Source organism: Labeo rohita, chromosome 17, assembly GCF_022985175.1.
Source record: "Labeo rohita strain BAU-BD-2019 chromosome 17, IGBB_LRoh.1.0, whole genome shotgun sequence".
Lineage (NCBI taxonomy): Eukaryota > Metazoa > Chordata > Actinopteri > Cypriniformes > Cyprinidae > Labeo > Labeo rohita.
This window is the reverse complement of record NC_066885.1, coordinates 29,983,619-30,009,365: the sequence shown is the minus strand read 5'-3', so window position 1 is coordinate 30,009,365 and position 25,747 is coordinate 29,983,619. Positions and strand designations below refer to the sequence as shown.

The window sequence follows — 25,747 nt, the reverse complement described above, 5'->3', positions numbered from 1 at the left end:
AACCTATACAAAGTAGTTAGAAAGAAATGCTCATTTTAAAGAAAAACGTCAGATGGATTTAGCTGGTTTTGTATCTGAACTCTTCATATATATATATATGAAGAGTCTCAAAAAAAGTTTGAAAACCACTGACCTAGGGTATTTTTCTAAAGTTTAGATAACAGTTCAAGAAAATCAGCTAACACCTAATCATCCTTTTTTTTTCAAACTGTGATTAACAACTTTTTAGACACTTGAAGTATGAAGGAGAAGAAATTTATCATGCGGCATATTGAGTTAGTTATCTCCAGCAGACATATCTGGCGCTCAAAGCCTGTGACTCACCACACACTAGGGGTACTTCCTGGGTAGGTTTTCTAACACGTTACTCTTTGTTATAGCAGTATTCCCCATTTATTAGGTTAGTCTCACAAAGGAGAAACGTTTAACTATAGATATCAGGTCCACTTTATTCTGACCAAGAATCACCCACAGATAGGAAGAGACTCACCAACAAACCTTACTTTACCTTTAGACTGGTAATAGACTGGTGAGCAAAACAGTGGCATCTCAATAGATATTCTGAAGTGAATGGTTGTTTAGATGATACAGAATGGAATCTTTTCATAAGTACTAAGTTTTATTATTTAAAATTCTGCTTAAGGATATTGCTACACTTAACTGCCTTTGAGTATCTTAAATGCCAAAAACATATTAACACCCGAAAAACTATTGATATTGCTAACAGCTGTCTTATAATATATATATATAATTTATATCAGATCTGTTTGTTGACCACCTGAAGCTAAAACTCTGACACAGTATCTGAGAAAACCAGATGTTTCTATACCCCTACAAATCTGTCATGCCACTACAGTCATCTGAGTAAATGGTATTTAGTCATCAGTCATAATGTGCCCATACCATATGATCCACAAGCATGATTTATAGTTGAAGTAGTATGTTTTGAGTGGGTTAGTAAACACAACTTATGCATCATTTGGAACATTTTGATTGACATTTTCATTCACCTAGTATGATTCTGGTGTGGGCTTTATTTTGACATGAGAAGTGGAAGAAAGTGAGATCAAAGTAATCCTGGTGAGAAGGCATTTCTTGGAGTTTCACGTCATTTCTTACTAAAACATCTGATTGTTGTCACACGTTCAGTCTGGCAGTCTACGTATATGTTAATTGGATACGGCTACTTACTTGCCTCACATTTTAACGAGTCTGAGATCAACCTTGTGTTAATTGTGGATGTGGTTTTTCTGGTTTCTCTACTGATTGTAATCTCTGAAGAGGCTTACTCATTTCACACCTGGATACGCTAATTCTGGCGTCATCATAACTCATATTTCCTGTTTATTTTATTGCTCTCTAAATGTTTGAAACACCTATGGAGTCTTGTGAAGAACAAGATCAATCATTAGTCACATATTAGAATGTGTCAAGCCAGAAAGAAAAGTGGACACATCATAGTGTGACGCAAGTTGAGCAATACATATGTACCGTCAGTAACCAAAAATGCCCCAAAAAAAGGTTGCACTGCTTCTCTGTTCTTTATTTTTATTATTCGTTGGATTAGAAAATGTTTTGTAATCCATATAGGCTGCATTTCAGTTCTGCTTTTTTAACCACATCTTGCATGGTTAACAAGCAAATTTGCCACTTCGTCCCACTCCTACTTGTTAGTGTGACATGCACCACCATCACTCTATATATCTAAAATTCTAGAAAGAAAAATCGATTAGTTTGGATAAGTTCTGAAACATAAATGGAGGATTTCATTATTCCACAAACCCTGTAGTTTTCAGCAGAATGAGCAGTGAATTCACAGCAAGGTTCTTGTGAGACCACATCCATATTTTTAGTCATTGTTATCTCTTTTAATTAAGGATTCTTCTGCAAATCACTGTACAGGAAGATAACAGTAAAATCAATAGACTTCTCTCTAGTGATGTACCTCACCAATGATTTAGTCTGCTTTAATCCCTGCAAGCTTGAATTCATTTTTAAGAAACCACATATAAAACTAGCGATTATAGTAACAGTATAGTATCAGAACATCACTTTTGACAATAATTTGCAAATAATTATAAATTCACTGCTGTAATAGGTTGTTGTTGTTGTTATTGTTGTTTTTTATTTGTCTGCAAGCCCTTTCATTTCCAACAATGTGCAATATTCACTTGCACATTTGCAAGGATGTAGTACCAAAAGCACCAGTTACTTATTTATATGGATTATTTACAGTACATAAAATATTTTGTCAGTGGTCCATAGCGGGAAGGCATTGCTTCAACAAGTCTAGGACATTAAAAAAAAAAAAAAAAAATTATAAAATAGTTTAATCTTACATTATTGCTTTTTTACTATTACTACTAAAATGTGTTTTTACTTAAAAAAAAGTGGGGAATGTAAAAATTAAAGCCATGTTAAAAAAAAAATTACAACAGGAAATTTTATCAAACAGAGGACACCTACAAACCTGTATGAGTATGTGGTGAGATTAAGTCAATAAGGTCAATAAGAATCTTAAAATTTTTAGGCAAAGGCAAGTTTAGTTCAGGTTGTATGTCAGCATAAGGAAAATATATTATTTCTTTCTTGATGGTTATACCATGTGACAATTTTTACAAATATTAAATTGACCCTTTTTTTTATTTTATAGACGTTTTTCAAAACCATACTGTGTAGCTAGTGTTTATCTAACCATTTGCACCATTTTTATGTGCATATATATATGTGTGTGTGTGTGTGTTTTACTTGGTTCAGAGTGATGAAAACATTTAAATATGGCTTTTATTTTGTCTGATCTTTAACCACAACACACTTGTAACGTCTCTCTCATAAACTCACACACACATATAGAACACAGCATGTGACGTCCAGTTTCATCAGGGTAGACTGCCCCTGGCTCCCCTGCCCTCTCTGGGTGACTCAGTGCTTAGCAGTGATCCACTCAGCGGGAGTCCGCCTGGCTGTGGTCTCCACGTGGCGGTCGGCCTGTTCCCGCGCACTTTGATGACCCATAAATCCTGAGTTGTTTAACTCTTTTGGATGCCCTGATCCCTCTTCCAGTAACTCTGTTTTTCCCCCACTTGTTAAAAACCAGGAGGAGGAGGGAATGGGGCCAGGTGCCAGATTTTATCTCAACGGCTAGACAGGAGCAAGGCATGTTTCCATCAGTTTATTCTCAAAAAATTATGGCATCACTTTTTAAAAATAAACTTTTTTTCCGGTTATTTGGTCTGCCAGCAGTCCTAAAAGAGAGTTGTTGTCATCTTTTTAACAGTATGTGGCAATTGTGTTTATTTGTAAGGACTATCTTTAGTCATTAAAAAACATTCAATAGGAGGTTTAAAGTGTTTGCCATGCTTCTCTCCAAGCATAGTGGTGTGACTCACGAAGCCCAGCGATGCTCTGTGCTTCTTGGCCTGAATCCAACGTTTTCTGCAGTGTCACCAAATCTCAGTATTTTATACTAAACAACCCCTTGTGGTTTAGAGAATAGGCATGGAATTGCCTCAGCTCTGGTTTTGCATGAATTGAATGGACAGAAATGAGAATATTCCAAGAATATAGTCTATTTGTAACATTTTAAGCCAAATGCCCACTGAAAAACAACTCGATAACAGGATATCACATTCATCTTGTTGCTGAAAGTACTCACTTTTGGGTCTGTCACACTCATTCAGACATGAACCAGGGGTATTCATTTAAACATCTCAGATTTAATCACTTGCTGCAGAGTCCTTTAGTATCCAAAGTCAATACGTTCACAGAAATAAGAACAGAAGTACCACATATATACCGATGTACTCCTTTTTGTTTACTGAGGCAGAGGATGCCACAAAAAGTTTTGACTTAATCGTTCGTTGGGTTGTGGACATTATGGCTTGTCAGTTGCATTTGAAGAGGCAAGAGGTTACGTGTTCTCAACTGCTAGCTCATTGGTCATGCCAAGGCCACGAGAGACCGCCCCCTAAAGAGAGCCACTAGAAATTCTCAATATTTCATTGTTCCCAGAGGTTGCAGAGTTGGTGGGTCTGCCAGATTTGTTTTTGTTGTTGTTAAAATGCGTGAAAGGTAATGAAAAATCGTGCGGGGGTAGCTAACTTTACCAACTTTTACTTAGTTTTTGACATCCTTTAGTGGGATATTGCACACATCTCAAAGGGACTGTACAGTTGTGTACTCACGATAAAGGAATCCTTTCTCTTGGACACGAAGCAGTCTCAAGTTAAAAGGATTTTTTGGCAGTCTTTACAGCTTAACGTCAGCCAGACACCCCTTCTGTGATCAAAAGCCATGTGGTATGGCATTACATGAAAAGCACGGCAGACACTATTGCAAATCTGGAAGGGCAAATAAGTAAGTAGTTTCCTCTGTGTGGCTACTCACCCATTCTAAGATCATTCCCTTTCTTCCATAAATTTTACAAAGATCTTCATACATCTAACACTGACCAACCCTTTCATGAGAAAATGATTCTATCAGTAGCCTATGTGTGTGTGCTCAAAGAGACCAAGTTCTCTAACCTACAGCACACTCAGTTCAGATGGACTGTGGGTGGCCTGTGCTCTTGCATTTGGAGGTCAACCCAATTCCAGAACCTTGCCTTTAAGCCAGACAACACGGTTTGTAGTTGTTTCAGACAATCACAATCAGCCAAACTTCACCTCTATGAAAAGAGCCATAGAGGACCCACCACAGGGATCTTTACAGGAGACGGTGGTGGGTATTTACTGGAAAGCACTGCGTGCCTCCAACCGACATTGATGTCATCACTCCAAGAGACTGTAAATGAAACCCACAATGAAGAACCCACACTGAGCCGCATTGGACAGCAGCCATTCTTTTGAGGGAAACTATCTCTTAGCAACATGTGCTGTGGTGACACAAGATGACCACTTAGACCCCCAAGTGTGTTTCTAAAAGATTAGAGATTTGACCATCAAGAAACACTGAAGGTTGTACTGTATGTCTCTCGGAACATCATTAGGTTTGCCTTCAAAAACACTCTTTATGGTACACCAAGCTTTTGGAAATTCTGATGGCTTGTGATCAGCAACAGAATAATAGTGTTTGTTGGACTGTCTTTATGTTTCGACTTTGTGCAGCCCACTCACTGGTCATTCACTCAGTAACCTCAGATGGACATTTTTGGCATTGAAGTTTTGAATGCCATCTTGATCACATCATCTCTGTGAGTCATCCACTTCTTCCATTGTTTTTGAAGACTTTTATTGTATTTAACCAATGGACTTGAAGATGTACATTGCTGTTGTGGTAAAGTGCTGTTCTAACTGTGGTGAGCATCCAGTTTACCCAAGGTTTTATTTCAATAGCCATAATCATGAACTAGTACCAGATTAGATTTTTAATATATCACATTGACAACTAACATCTTGCATCATTCAATCCTATTCATTTCCTTGTTCACATTATTTTCCCCAGGAACACTGGTTTTGTTTTGCACAATTCACCTATGTTCTACAAAAAAAAAAAAAAAAAAAAAAAAAAAAATATATTTTGTTATCCTCACTGAACCAACTTTCCTTTTTTTTTTTAGCCCCACCCCTTTAACCATTCTACCCACATAGCACTGCTCTGGCAGGACCTACCTTTCTTCATCAACTCCCAATGGATAAAACCAAGCCCCAGCCAACATTTTTTAAAAAATATATTTTTACTTAGTCCTTCAAATTACATAAATAAAATTGGTTGATATGGCTTATTTCACAGTTTGTAGAGCAGTAAACTAAAACAAGTTATAGTGTTTGACTGACCATATCTAATAGTTATGTCATATGATGGACAGACAGCTCTATATAACATTTACCAGAATGTGTCTGGGGCTGTTTGGAACCTGCTGGGAGGAGCAGTAGTTGTCACCACTGATACATCTTGCTTCAGACAAATGTTGTCAGATGTCAGTCTTACTTGTGAAGTCTAATAATGCAGCCTATAAAGACAAAAGCTGCTGTTTTAAAAGTGAATGATGATCATTTTTTAAATAGAGAACTGGAATGCTATGTCATTTTTGCATCATGGTGGTTTTTTTTTTTTTTTTTTTTAACACTCTCTACATTATTATTATTATTATTATTATTATTATTATTATTATTATTATTATTATTATTATTTTAAATACAGGGCATTCACACTGACTGTATTGCAGCATCTGGAAGTGATACAGGCAGTTGGTGATACAATGTGGTTTGTCAAAGTTCAGAAAATTGTAATTCTTTGTGGAAACAAAACAGCATATTTGTTGGCAATGAAGCTGATAACTCATGATGTTAATTTGTAGGCCGTTCTTGTAAGTTTATTAGAATGGCAGTTTTAGATTTACGAGTCTTAGGGTCAACAGTACTTTCACCTTTTGTTCGACAACATTAATTTTTTAGTCATACCTCAATTGTTGTCGTTGTTGCTTTTATGTAAGTTGCTAAAAGAACTGCAACAGTTGTCTAACTCAAAGCAAGTAAACTCACAGCCTTGGGCTAGTTATTTTCGTTTTTCAGCTATTTGTCAGTATCCTAACACAGCAGCATTAAAATAGATGTTTATTATTAAGGTATGTTAAAGTAATGTTAACCATCGTTCTTTAAAAAAATAAGTGAGTACACCCCTCACATTTCAGCAATCATTTAGTATATCTTCTCAAGGGACAATAATATAGAAATGAAACTTATATATTTTAGAGTAGTCAATGTACAGCTTGTATAGCAGTGTATATTTACTGTCCCCTAAAATAACTCAACATACAGCCATTATTGTAAAAACAGCTGGCAATAAATATGAGTACACCCTAAGTGAACTTTGTCAAAATGTTATCTAGCACTGCCTTATTCATTCTGCGTATGGAATTCACCAGAGCTGCACAGGTTGTTGCTGGGATCCTCTTCAAATCCTCTATAATGACATCATGGAGCTGTTGGATGTTAGACACATGGTGCTTCTCCACCTTCTGCTTGAGGATGTCCCATAGGTGCTCAATAGGGTTCAGGTCAGAGACAGAGTTTTCTTGGTACTCCTCACCAGGGCATCACCACACATGCTGGACACCATCTGAGCCAAACAAATTTAGTTTAGTCTCATCAGACCATAGGACATGGTTCCAGTAATTCATGCTCTTGGACAGATTGTCTTTAGCAAACTGTTTGTGGGCTTTCTTGTAAGCCAGCTTCAGAAGAGGCTTCCTTCTCTGATGACGCCAATGCAAAACGACTTGTTGCAGTGTGCAGCGTATGGTCTGAGCACTGACAAGCTGACCTTCTACTTCTGCAACCTCTAAAGCAATGCTGGCAGCACTCATGCATCTGTTTTTTGAAGCCAGGTTCTGTACCTGATGCACAGAATGAGCACTCAACTTCGTTGATCAACCCTTGTGAGGCCTATTCCGAATGGAACCTGTCTTGGAAAACCTCTGTATGACCCTGGCCACAGTACTGTAACTCAGTTTCAGGTTGTTACTAAACCTCTTATAGCCTAGACCATCTTTGTGGAGAGCAACAATTCTAATTCTCAAATCTTCAGAGTTCTTTGCCATGAGATGCCTTGTTGAACATCCAGTGGTCAGTATGAGAGAATTGTACTCAAAGCACCAAATTTTAAGTGCTCTAATATGAGGTACACAACTTTGTATGGTCCTGTCAAGCAGACAAAAAAATGAACATGATGAATAGGACATGTGGCTTTGCATGACATAGTGCTGTTATCACTTAGGGTGTACTCACTTTTGTTGCCAGCTATTTTGACAATAATGGCTGTATGTTGAGTTATTTTTTAGGGGACAGTAAATATGCACTGCTATACAAGCTACACATTGACTACTCTAAAATATATCCAAGTTTTATTTCTATAGTATTGTTCCTTAAGAAGATATACTAAAAACGTTCCTGAAATGTGAGGGGTGTACTCACGTTTGTGAGATGCTGTACATACATACATTACAGAGGAAACTCATGGCTTGAAAATACACATTCTCTTGCAAGTTTTAGGACTACAGACTGAACTGCTCTATGTATAATAATTTTAAAAGTAGGAACAGCCTTTGTGAACAACTTAATGATCTTTACAGGGTTCCCACGCATCCTGGAAAACTGATGATTAATTTTCCAGTCCTGGAAAACACATGGAAAATGACAGAAAATGAAAAATGTCCTGAAAATTCTTGTAATTGTCCTGGAAAATTATTGTTTAAAAAAATGGATTTTGTGTTCTCCTTTAGCCAAGCCCAAAACAAATAATGCTAGTAGCAAAAAAAGTTTGAACTGACATAAATCGTAACTGGCCAGTTTCTGCTCCAAATGTGTAATTAGCAATCAGCTCTTTTGCTTTATTTCAGCCAATCTCTGTTCTGGTGCTGCTTTGTTTACAGTGGTAACCAGGGAAATTCTGTTCCATTAGCACCACCTGCTGTCAGAGAGTGAATTTGTGCTTTCAATCTGTTTTTGTTTCCTGCAGATATTTTTTTAATGCGGCATAATTTCACAAAGATAAAGTTAGACCATTCTGTTTTTGCTTCAGATTTTGAAATTAGATCAGAAACTGCTCATGTATGTAGAATCTTTCTTTGAATCGTAGGGCAGGATGATATGGCCAAAATTTCTATCACAAATTATTTCTTAATTTCGATATATTAATATCCGATTAATATAATTCCAATATTGATATGAACAACATTTTAAAAAGCCTCAGAATGTCTATGCAAACTTCTGAAAAATGAATTTGCCAAGTCTATGCAACCTCCTTCTGTAAAACTATATAATATTTTAAAAAAAAATGGTACAAATAAATTAATGTTCACCTTTTATTTGTATTTAGCCTTCAAATACAAATTTATTATCTGCCAGAAAGAGGCGCTTTTGGAGCGGCAGAAACATCACTTTTCCTGGTAACGGCTGTACACAAAGCAGCGCTGCACTCATGAACGTTATTTTATCAGATAAAATTAAAATGCCATTAAAACTTTTCTGCAGACAGATGATTCTTTCAAAGATCTTGTAATTTAAACCACGTTTTGATTTTGAAACATGCAGCGCTCAATGTTTAATCAAAGAAATCAATCAATATATGAAAAACGCAGGTAATGTATATTGAATTATCAAAAATCATATCACCATTATTGAAAAAAATTATATTGTGAAATATATTGATATTGAATTATTGTCCAGCCCTATTGGACTGTGATTAAAATGCAGTGGTTACCTCTAATTTTAAATGGCTACAGAAAGTTTGCCCTATAATAGAGCAAAAAACATCTTGTTCATGTAGTCATATTTTCATTCTTCTAAAAAAAAAATCAACAAATCAGAATTTGCTTGTAAAAAATCTGAATTGGCGATGAAAAATCAAGATTGGTGCATCACTATTGACTTTTGGCAGTTTGAACATTGATGTGTTTCCAAACCTTCTATCTAATGTTCAACTTAAAGAGAAGTATTTCAGTAATTCAGTAACATGTTAACTAATGATTTTGATTGTCAAAAGTAGGCTATTAGTACTTCTGTACCATGTTAATTCTGAAATTTTAAAAATGTAACAACAACAGCCTTTCTGCAGTACTGTACTAGTACAGACTCGATTCATACTTGCTGATAGGCGGCTGCTTTTACACACTTCCATGAATATTTATATCACTTTCTATGAGCAGTGATATGCAATGACCAGAGGTGTTCAATTAGTCAGAATCCCCTCATTTTTCATTTGACCCTTTTAAAGCAACACTTAATTAAAATATTTGAAGGATACATGCCAATTTTTTAAAAAAATCTTTCTTTAATATTATTGTTAGCATAAATAATGAACTAATTTAATGTATTTTTATTTTCAAATAGGTAAATAAAATAATTTAATACTTCCAGTGTATTTTGTTTACTTTGCTATACTGAAATTGGTTCTGAAAATCATTTTTTTGTAATATTTAATTAAGAGCATATATTAAAGAGCTTATTTTATAGTTAATTCATGGCCATAAACTGTATGTTTTTAAAGACATCTCAAGAGAGGAATAATATATTACTTTAGGGTGTTCTCCTTTGTCTTTTATTCCCGCCATAATTAAAATAAAATAAAAATGTCCTGGAAAATGATCACCGAAAAAGAGTGGGAACCCTGCTCTAGGAATAGTATCACCATTGTTGAATCTTATTGGAGTAATTGAGGTGGGTGGAAGGTTTAGCCTTCATCTGTACAAGGTGGAGACATTACCTAAATTTCATGAGAATTTATTCAGAACTTTCCTCTTGACCACACCATATGTCCAACTGCAGATGTTCTTCCATTTATCCAAACAGACAAAATGCATGACTTGCACCAAACTGGGCAAAGGTGGTCTGTGATCATTTTGTAATGGATTCTTCTCTGCATAGGTCACTTCATTCAGTCTTCAATCAGTAGGGGAGTTTAGACAACTGTGGCCCTTGGCCTTGTGGCTATATGGAGTAGACCGAAGGGACAGTCAGTGGTGTGTAATAAAGATCGATGGTTAAGAGGCAGCCCATTGAGATGAGTAATCTCGTAGACTTGTGAGAACCAGTGACAGGGCGATCTGCGGTTAAATCTGAGCACATCACTGCATTCTTCTGTGCTTTCCCATCATAAATTCAACACCCGACATTACCCCTCCCCCCAGATCCCAGTCTACCCCCTGCAGGCATGGTGAAACATGCCAGTGTCCTTATCAGTTTCATAAAAGTGGAGATAAAATAAAAAGGCAGCTTAATGTGTATTACTGATAACTGAATGTCCTTTTAAAAATAAATAAAAATTCCCCTTGAACAGATTAAAATATATATATAGTTATAATATTTCACAATATTACAGTTTTAATGGTAATTATTTCAATAAATGCAGCCTTAGAAAAAAAATCAGTTTTTCATATATATACTAACAAACACGTACAATTAGTTCTTAATATATATACACACACACTAAGTAGGAGCACAAACAAAAATGCACACACAAAAATAATGTCACACTGCATGTCTCAGCAAGCGCTCAACTCACAACAGAAGACTCTCACAAAGACTTTGAGGCAGGAGGTGACCCTACACCACTAACAGAGGTCGAGAAAAGCTTAAAGCATGAGTGTTGTTTCACTCAGACCCCTGTGACCTGTGCCCAAGTCAGCATCTACAGACTTATTCACCACGTCTTGCATAACAGCAAACACAAATGATTTAGCACGCAATAGAGAATTAAAGTCATGTCATCATTATTAAATATCAGGAGTAAATGGTCGTTTTTATATTTATTTTAAGATTGACTCAATAAAATTTGTACATTGTGGTGCTATTTATTTCTCAGATTTCTTTTAAAAGTTACAACCTTTGGTCCTACTGGCATTGAAAAGTATGACGGCACCCCCTGCTGTCACATTTGTTTCTCTAAGTGGTGATGCAAAGTTCAGTATTCTTCTCTTCCGCAAAATGAGCATTAATCTAAATGCCACAAACTGAGCTGAAAATATTTCTTAACAGGGAGCAGGCGACAGCTTCATTGGTGCTCTGGCTTTCTATATGGCCCATTATCCCACAGTGCCGCTTGAAGAGATGGCCAGGAGAGCCAACCTCGTTGCAGCCGTGTCTGTGCAAACTGTCGGCACTCAAACATCTTTTCCGTTTCGGAAGGATCTGCCAACTGAACTGTTCTGAAGGTGACTCTTGGCTTAAGAACAACAACATTAATCTGTGCACAGTGTCCACAGAATTATTGTTTGTATAATAAACAATACCATGTACTGGGGAGTTCTAGATAATGTAATTTCCTGGCATTATTTGTAAGTGACATGGTATATAATGTTTAAATATCTCTGAAAATAAAATAAAATCATGTCAATTTATGTAATAAAAAAAGAACCAACAGCAGAGCTGATGTTTGAAATGTTGTTTTTTTTTGTTGTTTTTTTTTTGATGAACAATTATAAACATTTTTCCTGCTAAAGACATTTTGCAGGCCAATTATTCCAACAAATCCACTTCAGCCTAAAGCAATCTGTCATTGAGTAGGTGGTTCATTGTTTGCAGTAGGTCAAAATTTTGACTTGGTACAAAAAAGAAAACAAAAGAACCAAACAAATCCAACATAATACACTTACTGTAATGGGTTTAACGGCACATTATCCTAACAGGATGTACAACTCATTTCTGGTCTCGTTAGACCAGTCACCAACAGCTGCAGTGATGGAGGGCTTTAACTTTGATGTAAATCTTCTTCCTTCATAGTTGTTTAGTGACACTTTCATACGTTGGATGATAATCATCACACTGTGGCCGTTGTTGTACGCCAATAACACTTTAAAATGTCCATTTTCTCAGTGTCTGTATAAAAGTTGTTCACCCATTTTTAAAGAGATCGTATCTTCCTCTTCTCAATGAACAGAACATGTTTGTTCACTGTGGGGAACAATGAAGAGGAAAACATTAAAAATGAACTGAAATATGAACAGAATAGAAATAATAAACATATTAAAACCATTAATACAAAAACAATTCTATTTTAAGGACCCCACAAAATGGTTAGATGAACATTACTTAATACTTTGTGTTGACTTATATTTTTGAAGTTGGAGCACAACAATATCGAAGGTATATTCTGTCATCATTGTTTAGGAGTACACAACCTGAGTGGTTTTCAAATTTGCGTCCACAGAACACTTGCAAGAAAAAGCCTTTATAAAAGATTGTATAAAGATTTTATATCATGTTAAATTAATATATTTATTAAATACGTGTAACATTAACTTTTATTACCCTGTCTTTCTGCTTTCCAAAGGCAAATTACAAGTTCACAATTATTTAGTCTATTGACAGTCTAACAAAAAAAAATCTAAACCTTCATATGAGCATATGAAAATTTTTTAGTCGACAGATTCAATAGGTCTTAACATTAGGTTTTAACATTTCTTAACATTAGTTACCACATTTACATAAACTAACAATGATCAGTACTTCTAAAGCATTTTTTATTAACATTATTCAATGCTAATTTCAATATTTACTAATACATTTTAAAACAAAAGTATTTGTTAACATTAATAGCACTGTGAACATGAACAATTGTATTTTACTAACGTTACCAAAGATTAATTAATGCTTTAAATATATATAAATATATTATTCATCATGTTAGATCATATATTAACTAATGTTAACAGATACAACTTTTGATCTCCAAAATGTATTAGTAAATGCTGAAATTAACTAAATGAGATTAATAAATAATGTAAACGTATTGTTCATTTAATGTTAACTAATGTAGCTAACTAATATAACAACTGAAACCTTAAATGTAAAGTATTTATTTTAAGTTTCTTGTGACATACATGCTCACTGGGGTTTTAAGGTGATATCTTCTCTAAAACTTCTCTAAAATTCTCAATTCCAGTCCTCGTGCCCCTCTGCACATTTTGTATATATCTCATCACTTCAGATGTTTGTTCTGTTTGACCACGGACATGGACCATTCGCCATGATTCTAGTTCGAACTAAGTGTATATGTTACATTAAAGTTTACAAGACATGAAATTAATTGTATTTATTTACAGAGTTATATTACTGTACAAGTTCACTAATAAGTTTAGCCTGTGTGTGAAGAAGCTGCAGGCGGTGGCATAGCACAAATCTGTGAATGAATGTCCCGAAGTGAAATAAGCTTCAATGGATTTCCCATGCTCAGTGAATAGGGAGCAATGAACAGGTCAAGGGACCATGTCAATCGGAACACAGTTCATGCATGAAGCTCTCTTCTAGTGAGCTGATGACTTGTATCAAGTGTGACAAATAAGAGAGACCTATGAAGAGTTCAGATGCAAAACCCCCTAAAAGCCATCTCGGTCAAAAATGAGATAATGATACTGAGTGAATGCTCTCAACACAGATTATACATCCATCAAATACTTTTACTTCAAACTCGCTAAAATCCCAGCCTCAGCCCAATCAGAATTACCGGTACTTAGGTAGAAACCTATACATCGGAGCCTTATAAAAAAGCATTTTTTTAAAAAAGACGTCAGATGGATTTAGAGGCTTTTGCATCTGAACTCTTCATATGCAGAGCAAGGGAAGCGAGAGGACTGGAATTGAGAACTGCTGCTCTAAAACGACTGCAGAATAATATTCATTGCAAATATTGGTATATTTATTTTAATTCAGGTTTCTTTTAATAAAAGGTTTCTGGTTTGTATGTCGTAAAGTAATAAAAAGTGAATATTTTTAATTATGTGAATTTTTATTGAACATTTTTTAAAATATATATGGAAAAAAAATGTTATATCACACACAGTCTAAAGAGGTGTTTTACACACACACACACACGTGTATTACATGTATTATATCATATATATGTGTGTGTAAAATATATATATATATATATATATATATATATATATATATATATATATATATATATATATATACACACACACACACACACACACACACACACACACACATATACATATATACAGTGCCCTCCACAAATATTGGCACCTTTGGTAAATATGAGCAAAGACAGCTGTGGAAATAAATCTGCATTGTTTATCCTTTTGATCTTTCATTAAAAAAAAAAAAAAAATATATATATATATATATATATATATATAAAACACAAAATTCTAACCTTTCACTTAAGTAAAACAGTGGGAAGTGGGGGGAAATCTCATTATGAAAAACAAATGTTTTTCTCTAGTCCATGTTGGCCACAATTATTGGCACCCCTAGAAATTATTACGAGTAAAATATCTCTGAAGTATATTTCCATCCATATTTATATGTTTTAGCATACCAGGGACTAGGAGTATGAAGTTGTCCAGCAATGACTTCCTGTTACACATGATTATAAATATGAGGAACACAAAGGCCAAATTTCCTTAACTGTCCATCACAAGGAGTAAAAGCAAAGAATATAGTTCTGATCTGCGGGACAAGATTGCTGAGCTTCACAAAACAGAAAGTGGCTGTAAGAAAACAGTTAAAGCATTGGAAATCCCAATTTCCACCATAAGGGCAATAATTTAGAAGTTCAGATCAACTAAAGATGTTACAAATCTGCCTGGAAAAGGACATGTGTCTATATCGTCCTAATGCACCCTTAGGAGGAGAGTTTAAGTGGCCAAAGACTCTTCAAAGATCACAGCTATAGAAATTAGTTGAATCTAGGGGCCAGAAAGCCTAAAAAAAATGTGTCAAATAGCCCCTACATCACCACATATTGTTTAGGAGGGTTTCAAGAAAATTCGTGCTCGCTCATCCAAAATCAAACTCCAGCATATTCAGTTGTCAGACACGACCGGAACTTCAAATTAGACTGGCTTCTATGGTCAGATGAAACTTAAAAAAGAGCTTTTTAGCAGCTAACCCACCAGACAGGTTTGGTGCAAACATTGATAAAAGCACCCCATGCCCACGGTTAAATATACTGCTGAACCTTTAATGTTGTGGGCCTATTTTTCTGCCTGCCTTTTCTGCCAGTTCCTGGACGTCTTGATCAGATGCATGGCATCATGGTTTCTATCAAATACCAACAGATAAAAAATCTAAACCTGACTGCCTCTGTTAGAAATCTTATAATGGGTCGTGGTTGGACCTTCCATTAAGACAATGATCCAAAACAAACATCAAAATCAACACAAAAATGTGTCACTGAGCACAAGATGAAGCTTCTGCCATGGCTGTCTCAGTTCCCTGGCCAGGTGTATTTGATCAGGGTTGGAACTAAACTCTGCAGGAAGGTAGATCTCCAGGAACAAACTATGAAATTCAATAGGGTGTGCTAACTTTTTCACATAACTGTGATCTCTACACCTCTACACCTACAATGACATAAAACACAATATCTAATTTTGATCCACTTAAGACTTCTTTTGATTAAAGCAGAATCTATAAAGTAAAATTAAGCTAAACTAATTAATGTACTAAATGGATTGTTCATCTCACCTATGGGGTCATGCTTTCGCAAAACCAGTTTGTCCCTCAGTCTTCCCCTCTTCGTGTTAAAACAGTAACCTGTGCCAGCTGCACTCACCATCTGAACCAGCAATGTCCTGAAACACAAGAAGCCACAGGTAAGTACAAAGCACTGAGTTTAATGTGACAGTCATAAAACAACAGGACATTAAACCAAGCAACAGATATTATTTTTAATTCAAGTGTTTAACCAGACCTACCAGAGCAAACTGTTAAATTATAAAAAGTTAACAACTAATGTTCAGCAACAGAACAAACAGCAATATTTGAAAATGAAACATATTAGTCTGTATGCTCACCTTATTAAATAATAAATTAACCATATAAAAGAACAACATGGCAATAGCGTATACTGCATATTAATACAGCACAGTTTACAAAACAAGTAAACAAACATATACACAAGTGCAGTGAAGATGTGGGAATACTTACTTAGATTTGTTTTTGGCAACTAGATGGAGAAAGAATTAAAGAGGACAAAATAAATTAGCACTGACATCTAACAATGTTATGAATCATATGATGCACGTATATACGTGTTTATAAATAGATGATCACCAAGTGACATCTAAAACAAATCTTTATGGTATATAATCATGAATATTTTAACGTAGACATTTTATGAATGTGCAAATAGTACATACTTATAGAAGAAACTACAGGCTAGCTATTAGCCGCTACTCAATGCATCTGTTCTGTAGTCTACACGATTTGCCCACAGTTATGCTGGACAATGAAGTTTTATAGATATTTTTAGTTTCGTATTGTAGATATTATTATTAGAGGTGTACTCACGGTTTACAGTAGTGAGAAACATTCTTATTTTTCTATAACGGTTCAGAAGTAACCGCTCCGAAATGTCACATTGAGCCTCTCTGACTTAAAGTTTCCGGCTAAAGGTCCAATGCTTCCGGTGTCATGCGCGTTATCGGGACTTTGATGAAACTGAAGCAATTTCACTTATTAGCTTGTTAGCTTGGTTCAACATGCTTTATGTATTGGTCTTTAGCATGAAGATACGGAAAGTGGATATGTGAACATGAAACGCTTATGAAACAAACAAACAAAGTCACTTAAATGCATAGAAATAAATATTAATAAATACATTTTGATTTGTTCTACTGTAAAGTTGTCACTCAGATAGGGGTGGCTAGGATATTTTGCAAATAAATAAATAAAATAATAATAATTAAAAAAAAAACTTTCAAAATATTAAAGTCAGTGTTTTACTGATATAGAAAGGGTGAAAATGTAGTGGTTAAAGACCTGTGAAATCTGTAATGTACTTTAGGTAAGCTTTATATGCTTTTTGTTTCTTTGTTAGTTTTTTAAGAAGTGGTTCTCAAGTTGTGGGTTATGACTGCAGGGTCTCTGGTTCTTATATGGAAAACTAGAAAAGAGAGAAAAAAAAAAAAAGGAAAATCCAAATATTAAAATGTAACTATCTATGGTACAGTTTGGATTGCCAAAAAGCCAAAAAAAAAAAAAAAAAAAGACAAACAAACAAACAAAAAAACCTCAGTGCAGAATATTTTTAGGTAGACTGTAGTTAAAATTTTGTACATTTTGGTTTACTTTTGTATGACAAATATTTTCCTGTTGTGCTAGGTCATGCAGCTAGGTATTGGAAAACCACTATTTTAAATGATAACTAACAAATAATATAAATGTAATATACATGTAACTCATCTAGTAGAGCATGACATCATAGTCATATGTTCCACTTCTAGGGAGCATAATGCAAAATGTATGCCTTCTGCTTTTCCATTTCCAATATTGAAGGTGTTTGCTTTTCTGGGGTTTTATTGCTTTTATTTATTAATCTCTGTTTTCTTAGTTTCTTTATTTTTATTTTTGTTTATTGTGCCTTGTCCCCCAGTCGTGTCTGCGTGTGTGTCTTTGTTCTGTTGTGTTTTCCAGCATTCCATCCACCTGTTGAAGACTTCCTGTCTGTTTGTCCTGTTCTAGCAAATCGTCTTGTTGGTCCAGTACTCACCAAGTCATCTTGTCTGATCCTGCCCTTCTAAGCCATCTTGTCCCATCCTGCCCTGGTCAAGTTTTCTTGTCTGGTCCCGGCCCTGTCAAGTCTTACATTTTAGTGACATACATTTTAGACACCATATTGCCTATTTTTGCTCTATTTCGCCAACAACAGCACCATCCCTGAACAAACATGATGCTGTTTTGTTCCTTAATCAACTGTTTGAATGATTCGGTTCAATCGCAATGACTTGCTTATTAACAGTGACTTGCTACCACCTACTGGCAGATTTAATCTCACATTTAAAGTAAAGTACCTTTTTATTATTTTTTTTTATATAATTTCAAATATCAGCATTCAACGTTTTAGGATTAAAATACCAAAACATTATTTATGGATTTGTAACTGCAGGTTAAATGCATATGTCCTGCAATAAACAGTGGGTAAATACATCAAAATGCCAATGTTTCCTCTGCAGTGAAAAGATTAATTTTGTTGATAATTTTATTTGTTTGGTAACAGCTTAAAATGTCTTCTTATTCTAATTGACTTTATTGATTAAATTTAAGAATTTGACGCAAAAGACAATGCACACGTTTAGAAAAAGAATGGCTTTATGAAGGTAAAAAAAATGCCCACAAAAGTTAAAAATCACTCTAAACTTATTATATGAATCATATTTATAGATTCCATTTTCAACCATTTTCAACCATTTTTAGATTCATATAAGGTTTTTGTTACTGTTTTGGGGGGGGTGATCAGTGTAATTTGTCAAAGTGATGGACAACCTTCAGATTTTTCCGTCACTGACAAAAAAAAAAAATTCTGTCAATAACGGACAATTTCGGTTTAATGTGACCTCTGATACATACATACGTACATATTCTTTGGAGTAACTGTACAGGAGTCTGAGTTGTTCCGTTGTCATAAAAACCTTTGTTACATTTTAGTGATACCCCTGTTTTGTACACACTTGGACTAATTATTTGGAGCATTTGCTCTTGTATTTAAATGCAGCTGTTTGTCCCACAACATCACAATGTGTACGTGACCTTAACTGCGTGTTCTACTTGCTGCTCATATTCAAGATTTACCAATGTGGGAGGAAGCTTCTCTAGAAAGAAAGAGAAGGGAAATGATACTGCCAAAAGGAAGACTGTCACAGGGTTCAGGAAATTAATTGTTGGATGGGCTACGCTGCTACCAGCTGGCAGGATGTGTGTGAAACAGCCTGCGTCACTAGTCGATGGTTCTGTGGAGAGACCTTGCAGTGGCAGAAGAAGCATTTCATTCAGGCTGCTAAATTAGCTCACGTCTTCCCAGATTTTATTGACGGAATCACCCAGCTTACTGACACTGACACAAGAAACATGTCATCACAACATGCTGCAACAGACACATGTGCAAGAGAGAAGGTGCCAAATTTGATCTGCCTACAGATTATTTTGAAATGCTGAACTTTCCACAATTGCGAAATAGACAAAGACATGTTTATTTTCTTAAACATAGATCTCTCTCAATGAACCTAAGAAGGTTCAAATTTAGTTTCATGCCAAATTCACATATGATTTAGTGATTGTATTTTATATTAACCCCCCCCATATAATACAATAAGGTGTCATTTGCTAGCATTAGTTACTGTATAACCTAACATGAACAATACTTTTATTACACTATTTATTCAGCTTTGTTAATGTTAGTTAATAAAAGTACAGTCGTTCATAGTTTGTTCTTGTTAGTTCACATATGCATTAACTAATGTTAACAACTTGTGATTTTCATAATGCATTAGTTAATACTGAAATTACCATTAACTAACTGTTGTCTGATAGATGTGTCTGTGAGAGCCTTAATGGTTTTCATAAAGAATAACTTCTATATTATTAGTTATAATATTGTTAGTTATAGTTATATAGTTTATATTGTTAGTTATAAACATAGGAATGACTTTTATTATTGTTAGTTATATTTCAAGATGAACAATTATTGGGCAGAAACAACTTATGAATGCATCATTTTTTGTGATTATCAAGTATGATATATGCTTTTGGGAAATGTTTATTTGTACTCCAAATATTCTGTTTTAAAGGTTCAGTAAACGGTCCCCAACTCCCCTCCCCCCCAAAATTATTGAGAAAGTAATTGGTCAGAGAGTCTTGGAGACTGCAGGTGCTCACACAGAGTGTGCTCTCAAATCACATTCTGTCCCTGCTAGTTTGACTGAGTGGGCTGTGATGTCATACGGATGTGCATCAGGTTGCCATGGCGATGGCAATTCAGAGAACCAGATGATGTTGTACCCTCTCATTGAGTCCTCCATATGTAACAGGTTTCTGAATTAGAACAAAAGCATTTCATGAATTTTTAGAATACTACTGCAAGGGAAAAAACAAAAAAACACTGCCTTCAGCTGTCAGATGTCCATGGTAAGAAAATACACGGACATGTATTATTTTAGATCCAAAACAGACCTTGGCCACTACGATAGATTTTATTAAGTAAAAATAAAATTTGATTTAATAAAAAATACTCAAAAGGCACAGGATGTAACAAGGTACTCGTCTCTAATCTGCAAAAATAAATAAAGAAATGCTAATAATAAGTAAAAAATAAATAAAATCTTCCTCTCGCATTACTCATCTGCACCTTATGAGCACAACTCTCACATTACCACTCATTAATGCATTCGTACAGAAGTGTCAAATGCCTCAGTCGCAGTCTGTGTGGATTTAGTTCTCATCAATGGATGCCTCTCCCATCTGTCTTCCACTTTCGGAAGCCTCTCTCCTTTCCGTGACGCAAGAGGGAGTGGGCTGGGCTGCCTCCTGTTCCCACTGAGGGGAGAGTAGGCTGCTGACATCTGCCATGAGGAGAAAGAGGAGGCAGAGAGAAAAGATGAATGAATGAAAGGGAGGGCAAAATAAAATTGGTCCACTCGTACACTGACAATACTGCTGGAAACCTACTGTGAAATCATGGCACTGTTGAAAAATTAAAAAAGCTAATGGTCTGTTGAAAATAATCAGTGGTTGATAGAAAAACAGCTGGCAGTAAAGTGAAGATGAGTCACTTCAGATTATAATTGTTTTGTTGTTCTTGTTGTTGTTGTCTTTTGCTTATAGACTCTGTGGTAACTTTATGAAGTTAGCTACAATATAGCCTATAAATTGTCATCTGGAACAAAGACTATTTAAGGGGATAGTTCAGCCCAAAATTAAAATGTTGTCATTGTTTACTCACCCTAATGTTGTTCTAAACCTGTATGATTTTTTCTTTCTTTCTTTCTTTCTTTCAAAAGAAGATATTTTGAAGAAATATATCTGGTAGCCATTGACTTTCATAACCAACATTTCTCAGAATCTCTTTTTTTGGTGTGTGATAAACAGAAAAAAGAAACTACTACAGGTGTGGAGGGTGAGTAAATGATGGCACAATGTTCTTTTTTTTTTTTTTTTGGGTGAACTACCTCTTCAACCATTTTTTAAATCTGGTTCTGAGGTAAAAAAATTGACACCTTTTGTCTCCACTCCATACATCACCGAGCAACCGATGCCAAGGTTACACAGGAAGTAGCACCCCAAACACATCCGTGCCTTTATTAACCCAGACATAGATTAGTCACTGGAACACTTCTGATTGTATTGCTTCCGCTCTCCATGTCTCCTAGTTCTGACCTTGTATAAGCATTACTTCTCTTAAAGAAAGTCTTGAAGACGTACAAATCATTTACATGCAGTTCACTGAAGTGTGTAATAAACTCTTTTAATTTCATACAGTACGTCATTAATACTGATGGTACGGAATAACTGCTTTAAGTACCAAGCTAACAAAGAATAAGCTAAAATTTTCTGTCCTAGGAGTTAAATACAAACGTGAGCTACTGGGATGTTACTGCACAAGTGTGTTAGTGGTGCTTGTTAATGCACTCATATCATGTCAGGGATATGAGATGTAACAGATGTAAATGATAGCTCATATCATGCAGCTTGCTGTAAAGTGCTGTGCTGCTTGAAAAAGCAATTGGACCTGTGATTTTCACCAGATGGATAATAAAAAGAACAAGAGTATCCACAAGAACGCTGCATAACTGATGTGTCTCTATAAGCCAAAACTTGGAAATGAGTTTTTAACACTGGTTTCATCATCCTAAAAATCAATGAGTTTTTAATTAAATGTCTGAAATAAGGTCTGTGGTTAACACAAGAGTTATTCTAACATGACTTTCGGGATTTTTTATTTTATTTTTTAAATCAAGGCTGAAAGAGTTATTGGAAGCTTAAAACTGATGATGTTGAAGTCACCGTACATGGCAAAAGATCTTTTACCATACCACTTATCTACAACTTAAACTATCTACTCTTGATAATGGCTTAATATTGGTTAAATAATACAGCATATAATATTCAATCACTATGTAAGACTATTTGTGCTTTAAGTTCTTTGGAACTATCCAAGTTTTGTACTGAATCATTCTAGAACTTGCTCTGAATCATTTTATTAGAAGGACAATTTAATGTCATCCAAAAAAATATCTCCAATTTCCCAACAGTTTCTCTTTGGCTAAACAGGACTCTATTATGTGGCACGCACATAGACATCACAGTTGCACATAATTTTTAACCACTTAAGCTGACTTTGCTTTACTCGAAACAAGCAGTATGCTGATATGCACACCCACACGTTCTCCAAGAGGATATGGTCATTTCCTGTCACCAGCAATGTCATCACACTTTACCAAAATTTAACAGAAGTCATATAACTATGTATATCACATCATGGCAACATCTGCATGTGCAAGTCATGATTTGTGCTATAAATATCACTGACATTTGATTTTGGTGTTAAAATGGAAAAAGTTACCTAATGTTTTGCTGTCTTTGAATCACATGCCATTCCATATGACAGTGTGTTTAAAGTTAATGGATCAGCGGCTTTTTTTTTTTCTTACATCAACAGGAACAATGTTGCCAAAAATATCTTTTTTTAAAGTGACTCATGTCTGCTTTAAATTCACACATTTGCATGTGTTTTGAAAAGAAACATAGATAGGTGCTATGAAGTACTTGTATGATAGAGATTTGCTTCCTTTGTTCTCTAAAGATCTCTCCTGGACTGGCATTTTTAGCAGTGGTAGTTTTATGTAAGTATGTCCTTTTTTAGAGTGCTTGGGGAAGAAAATAGCCATCTGGCATTCTAAAAGCGGACTCATGGACGCACAGTGCCCACGCTTTCCGCCAGTGGGTCAGTGGGTGAGAGAGGGAGGCAGACCACAGGGGAGGAAGAGATGGGCTGAACTGGTCCAGCGAGCGGTGGGCGGTGTGGGCTGTGTGCACCTGGAAAGTCAACGCCGTTCAGGACAAGTAGGCTGAGAGCGTTTGTGTACTGCAACTAGGGTGTGAAGGTCACAACGCTCCACATGTCATCAGTTTTTTTTAGTTATGTTTGGCACAAAGGGAGCCCAAAGAAAAACACTGACGTGGAATGCAACAGATTTGTTTGATGTTGTTGCCATTTATTGGGCATGATGACTAATAAGCAGGCTAAAAGTGAAATGTTCTTATCAAATGGGAAATTAGTAATGCAATGTTTTTTTTTCCTTAAAATAAATATTACTTACTAAACTATTACTAAACTTACTAATAAATGTTACTTGAAATTATATATATATATACACACACATACATATATATATATATATACACACACACACAAACAACAGATGTTTACTGACTCTATATACAATACATACATACTATATACAACATGTATACAAATATACACCTACTGTTATTCATGCTGGAGCGTTTCATCAGTGGTCGCTCATAAGGCGCCCTCTATTGTTGACAAACTGCGGAACTGAGATCATCAAAGAAAATTTCTTTTATGACATTTTTATAAAGGAGTTTACTTCTTTCCGAGTTTCTCAGTTCATTTGGAGAAATTTTAACACCATTTTTATGCAAGTAAAAAAGAGTAGCTACAGTTCATGCCAAGTGACCACATGGATCACTTGGTGTTTTCACTGAATAGACCCTAAAATGTTTAGGGTCTAGGTTTATTAGAATTCTTCCTCACTTAAGAAAATAATAATCTCTAATACTAAAATGGAACATGTTCCAACATCTAAAACCCAGGTCTGCACACATGAAAAGTGACAAATGCAAATACTGTACGGTCATTCTAACTCAAAACAAGTTTTTCCAATACATATCTAATTTCAAAAAGAACTAATTTCTGTTTCAAACTGCTTCATAGGATTCATCAATAGTTCTTTTGACTAACAACATGACAACAAGCCACGTGCAACGCATTCATTTTTAATAAAACAGTGCTCTCTAGTGGTCATATTGTGACTTTCTTCTTCATGTGGCACTGACACAGTAGCACTGAGTATAGAAGCCTTATAACGTAACATTAACATGGCATTGCATGGAATGAATGAATGAATTAATGAATTAATAAATGCAAACCAATTAAAAAGCATAAGAAGTGATTAAAAATTGTTAAAAAATTCGAAATAAAAATTATTATTATTATGATTATTATTATCATCTTTACTTTATTTACATTTAAATATCATTTCCAAAAGCACTGTAGCTTATTATACCTTTTTAATGGGTATGAATTTACTTTTAATGACTTTCACCTTACATTTCATCTCAACCACTTCAGTCTTCAGGGTGTCATCTTCTTACTGTACCTAGATTTTGTCTATCTTCAATGCCTGGCGGGTCATTTCTGTCATGGCTTCTTAGCTAAGGAACTCTTTACCCCTGGCACTTTTTTGAAATAAGTACAACTTAAAGCCTACTTGTTTACCCAATACTACCAGTCATAATTATGCTTCTTTAGACACTTTCCAACTCCTGTACTAACAGCTGAAATGCTTTCTCCAAGTATTGTTGTTATGTGTATCTGTTTGTTTGTTTGTTTGTTTGTTTATACTATCCATTTTCTATGTTGTATACTCAATTCTATGTTATGTTTCTCTGTTTTTGTACTCACTTGTATCATGTAATGCAACTGCAATCACTTGTTTCTGGTTCACTTATTTGACTATCTGAACTGACTGTGATTATGTGAAAAGACACACACATTTCCCATTGTGTTACTGCTTTTGTAAAGCGCCCTTGAGCCTGGGAAAGGCACTATATAAATTAAACATTATTATTATTATTATTATTATTAAATTAAAACTAAATAATAAAACAAATACGTATTTTAGTACCACCTTTGTTGCCTCAAAACTGTATATCATTAACATGTATTTATTTCTTGGTTTTTTTTTTTTCCTGGAAAAATCCACCAATGCCAATACAAATTCCTTGTAAGAGTAACTTGGCCAATGAACACGAATTTAGATTTAGATCTGAATTTTGATTCTCATTTGTCTTATTAATTCATATCTGTGTGTGTTGTAGGTGGAGTAAAAGCAGCTGTCAATTAATTACGAAAGGTGATGCAATGTGAAATTGCAAGTTTTATACGGGCAATACCGTCAATGACGTTTGTGTGTGTGTGTAACAACTGATAACAATATAAATGACACTAAATCTTCGTGCACTTTAGAGATAATTTTGCTTCTAACAACACATTAGAATTGCTTCACATTAAGAAAATTATTCTTAAAAACTTTGTAAAATACGATATATGTATGATTTGACAACAGACCCTGAAAACTCGTCATACGCCTTTAAGATGTTACTGTCCCACCTCCTTTTAGAACGCAATGACATCATCCGTTTAAGCAACCAATGGAAGACCACGACGAGCATGAGCTAGAGAGAGTAGTATGTGTAGTGCGCAT

General features: G+C 35.1%; 2 protein-coding genes across 2 annotated transcripts in view; one reads left to right on the top strand and one right to left on the bottom strand.

Annotated features, from left to right (window-relative positions):
- rbks (ribokinase) overlaps nucleotides 1-11,863 on the top strand; it is a 29,297-nt gene extending 17,434 nt beyond the window's left edge. The window contains exon 9 of the mRNA XM_051133119.1: nucleotides 11,475-11,863. Within this exon, the coding sequence (XP_050989076.1) occupies nucleotides 11,475-11,648 (174 nt within the window). The 3' untranslated portion in view covers nucleotides 11,649-11,863. The remainder of the gene's footprint in view (nucleotides 1-11,474) is intronic.
- A 2-nt stretch (nucleotides 11,864-11,865) lies between these two features.
- Nucleotides 11,866-16,893, bottom strand: mrpl33 (mitochondrial ribosomal protein L33). Its single transcript, XM_051133120.1, has 4 exons — nucleotides 16,755-16,893; nucleotides 16,392-16,410; nucleotides 15,930-16,036; nucleotides 11,866-12,389 (listed from the first exon to the last, which is right to left on the bottom strand). Exons 1-4 carry the CDS (start codon nucleotides 16,774-16,776, stop codon nucleotides 12,340-12,342), a joined length of 198 nt encoding a protein of 65 aa, XP_050989077.1. The 5' UTR covers nucleotides 16,777-16,893; the 3' UTR covers nucleotides 11,866-12,339.
- Between the last annotated feature and the right edge of the window lie 8,854 nt (nucleotides 16,894-25,747).

Coding starts and splice junctions, on each gene's coding strand:
- mrpl33 (XM_051133120.1), bottom strand. CDS start 16,776: ATGTTTCTCACTACTGTAAACC. Junction 12,390..15,929: donor GCGAAAGCATGACCCCATAG/GTGAGATGAACA, acceptor TGTTCCCCACAG/TGAACAAACATGTTCTGTTC.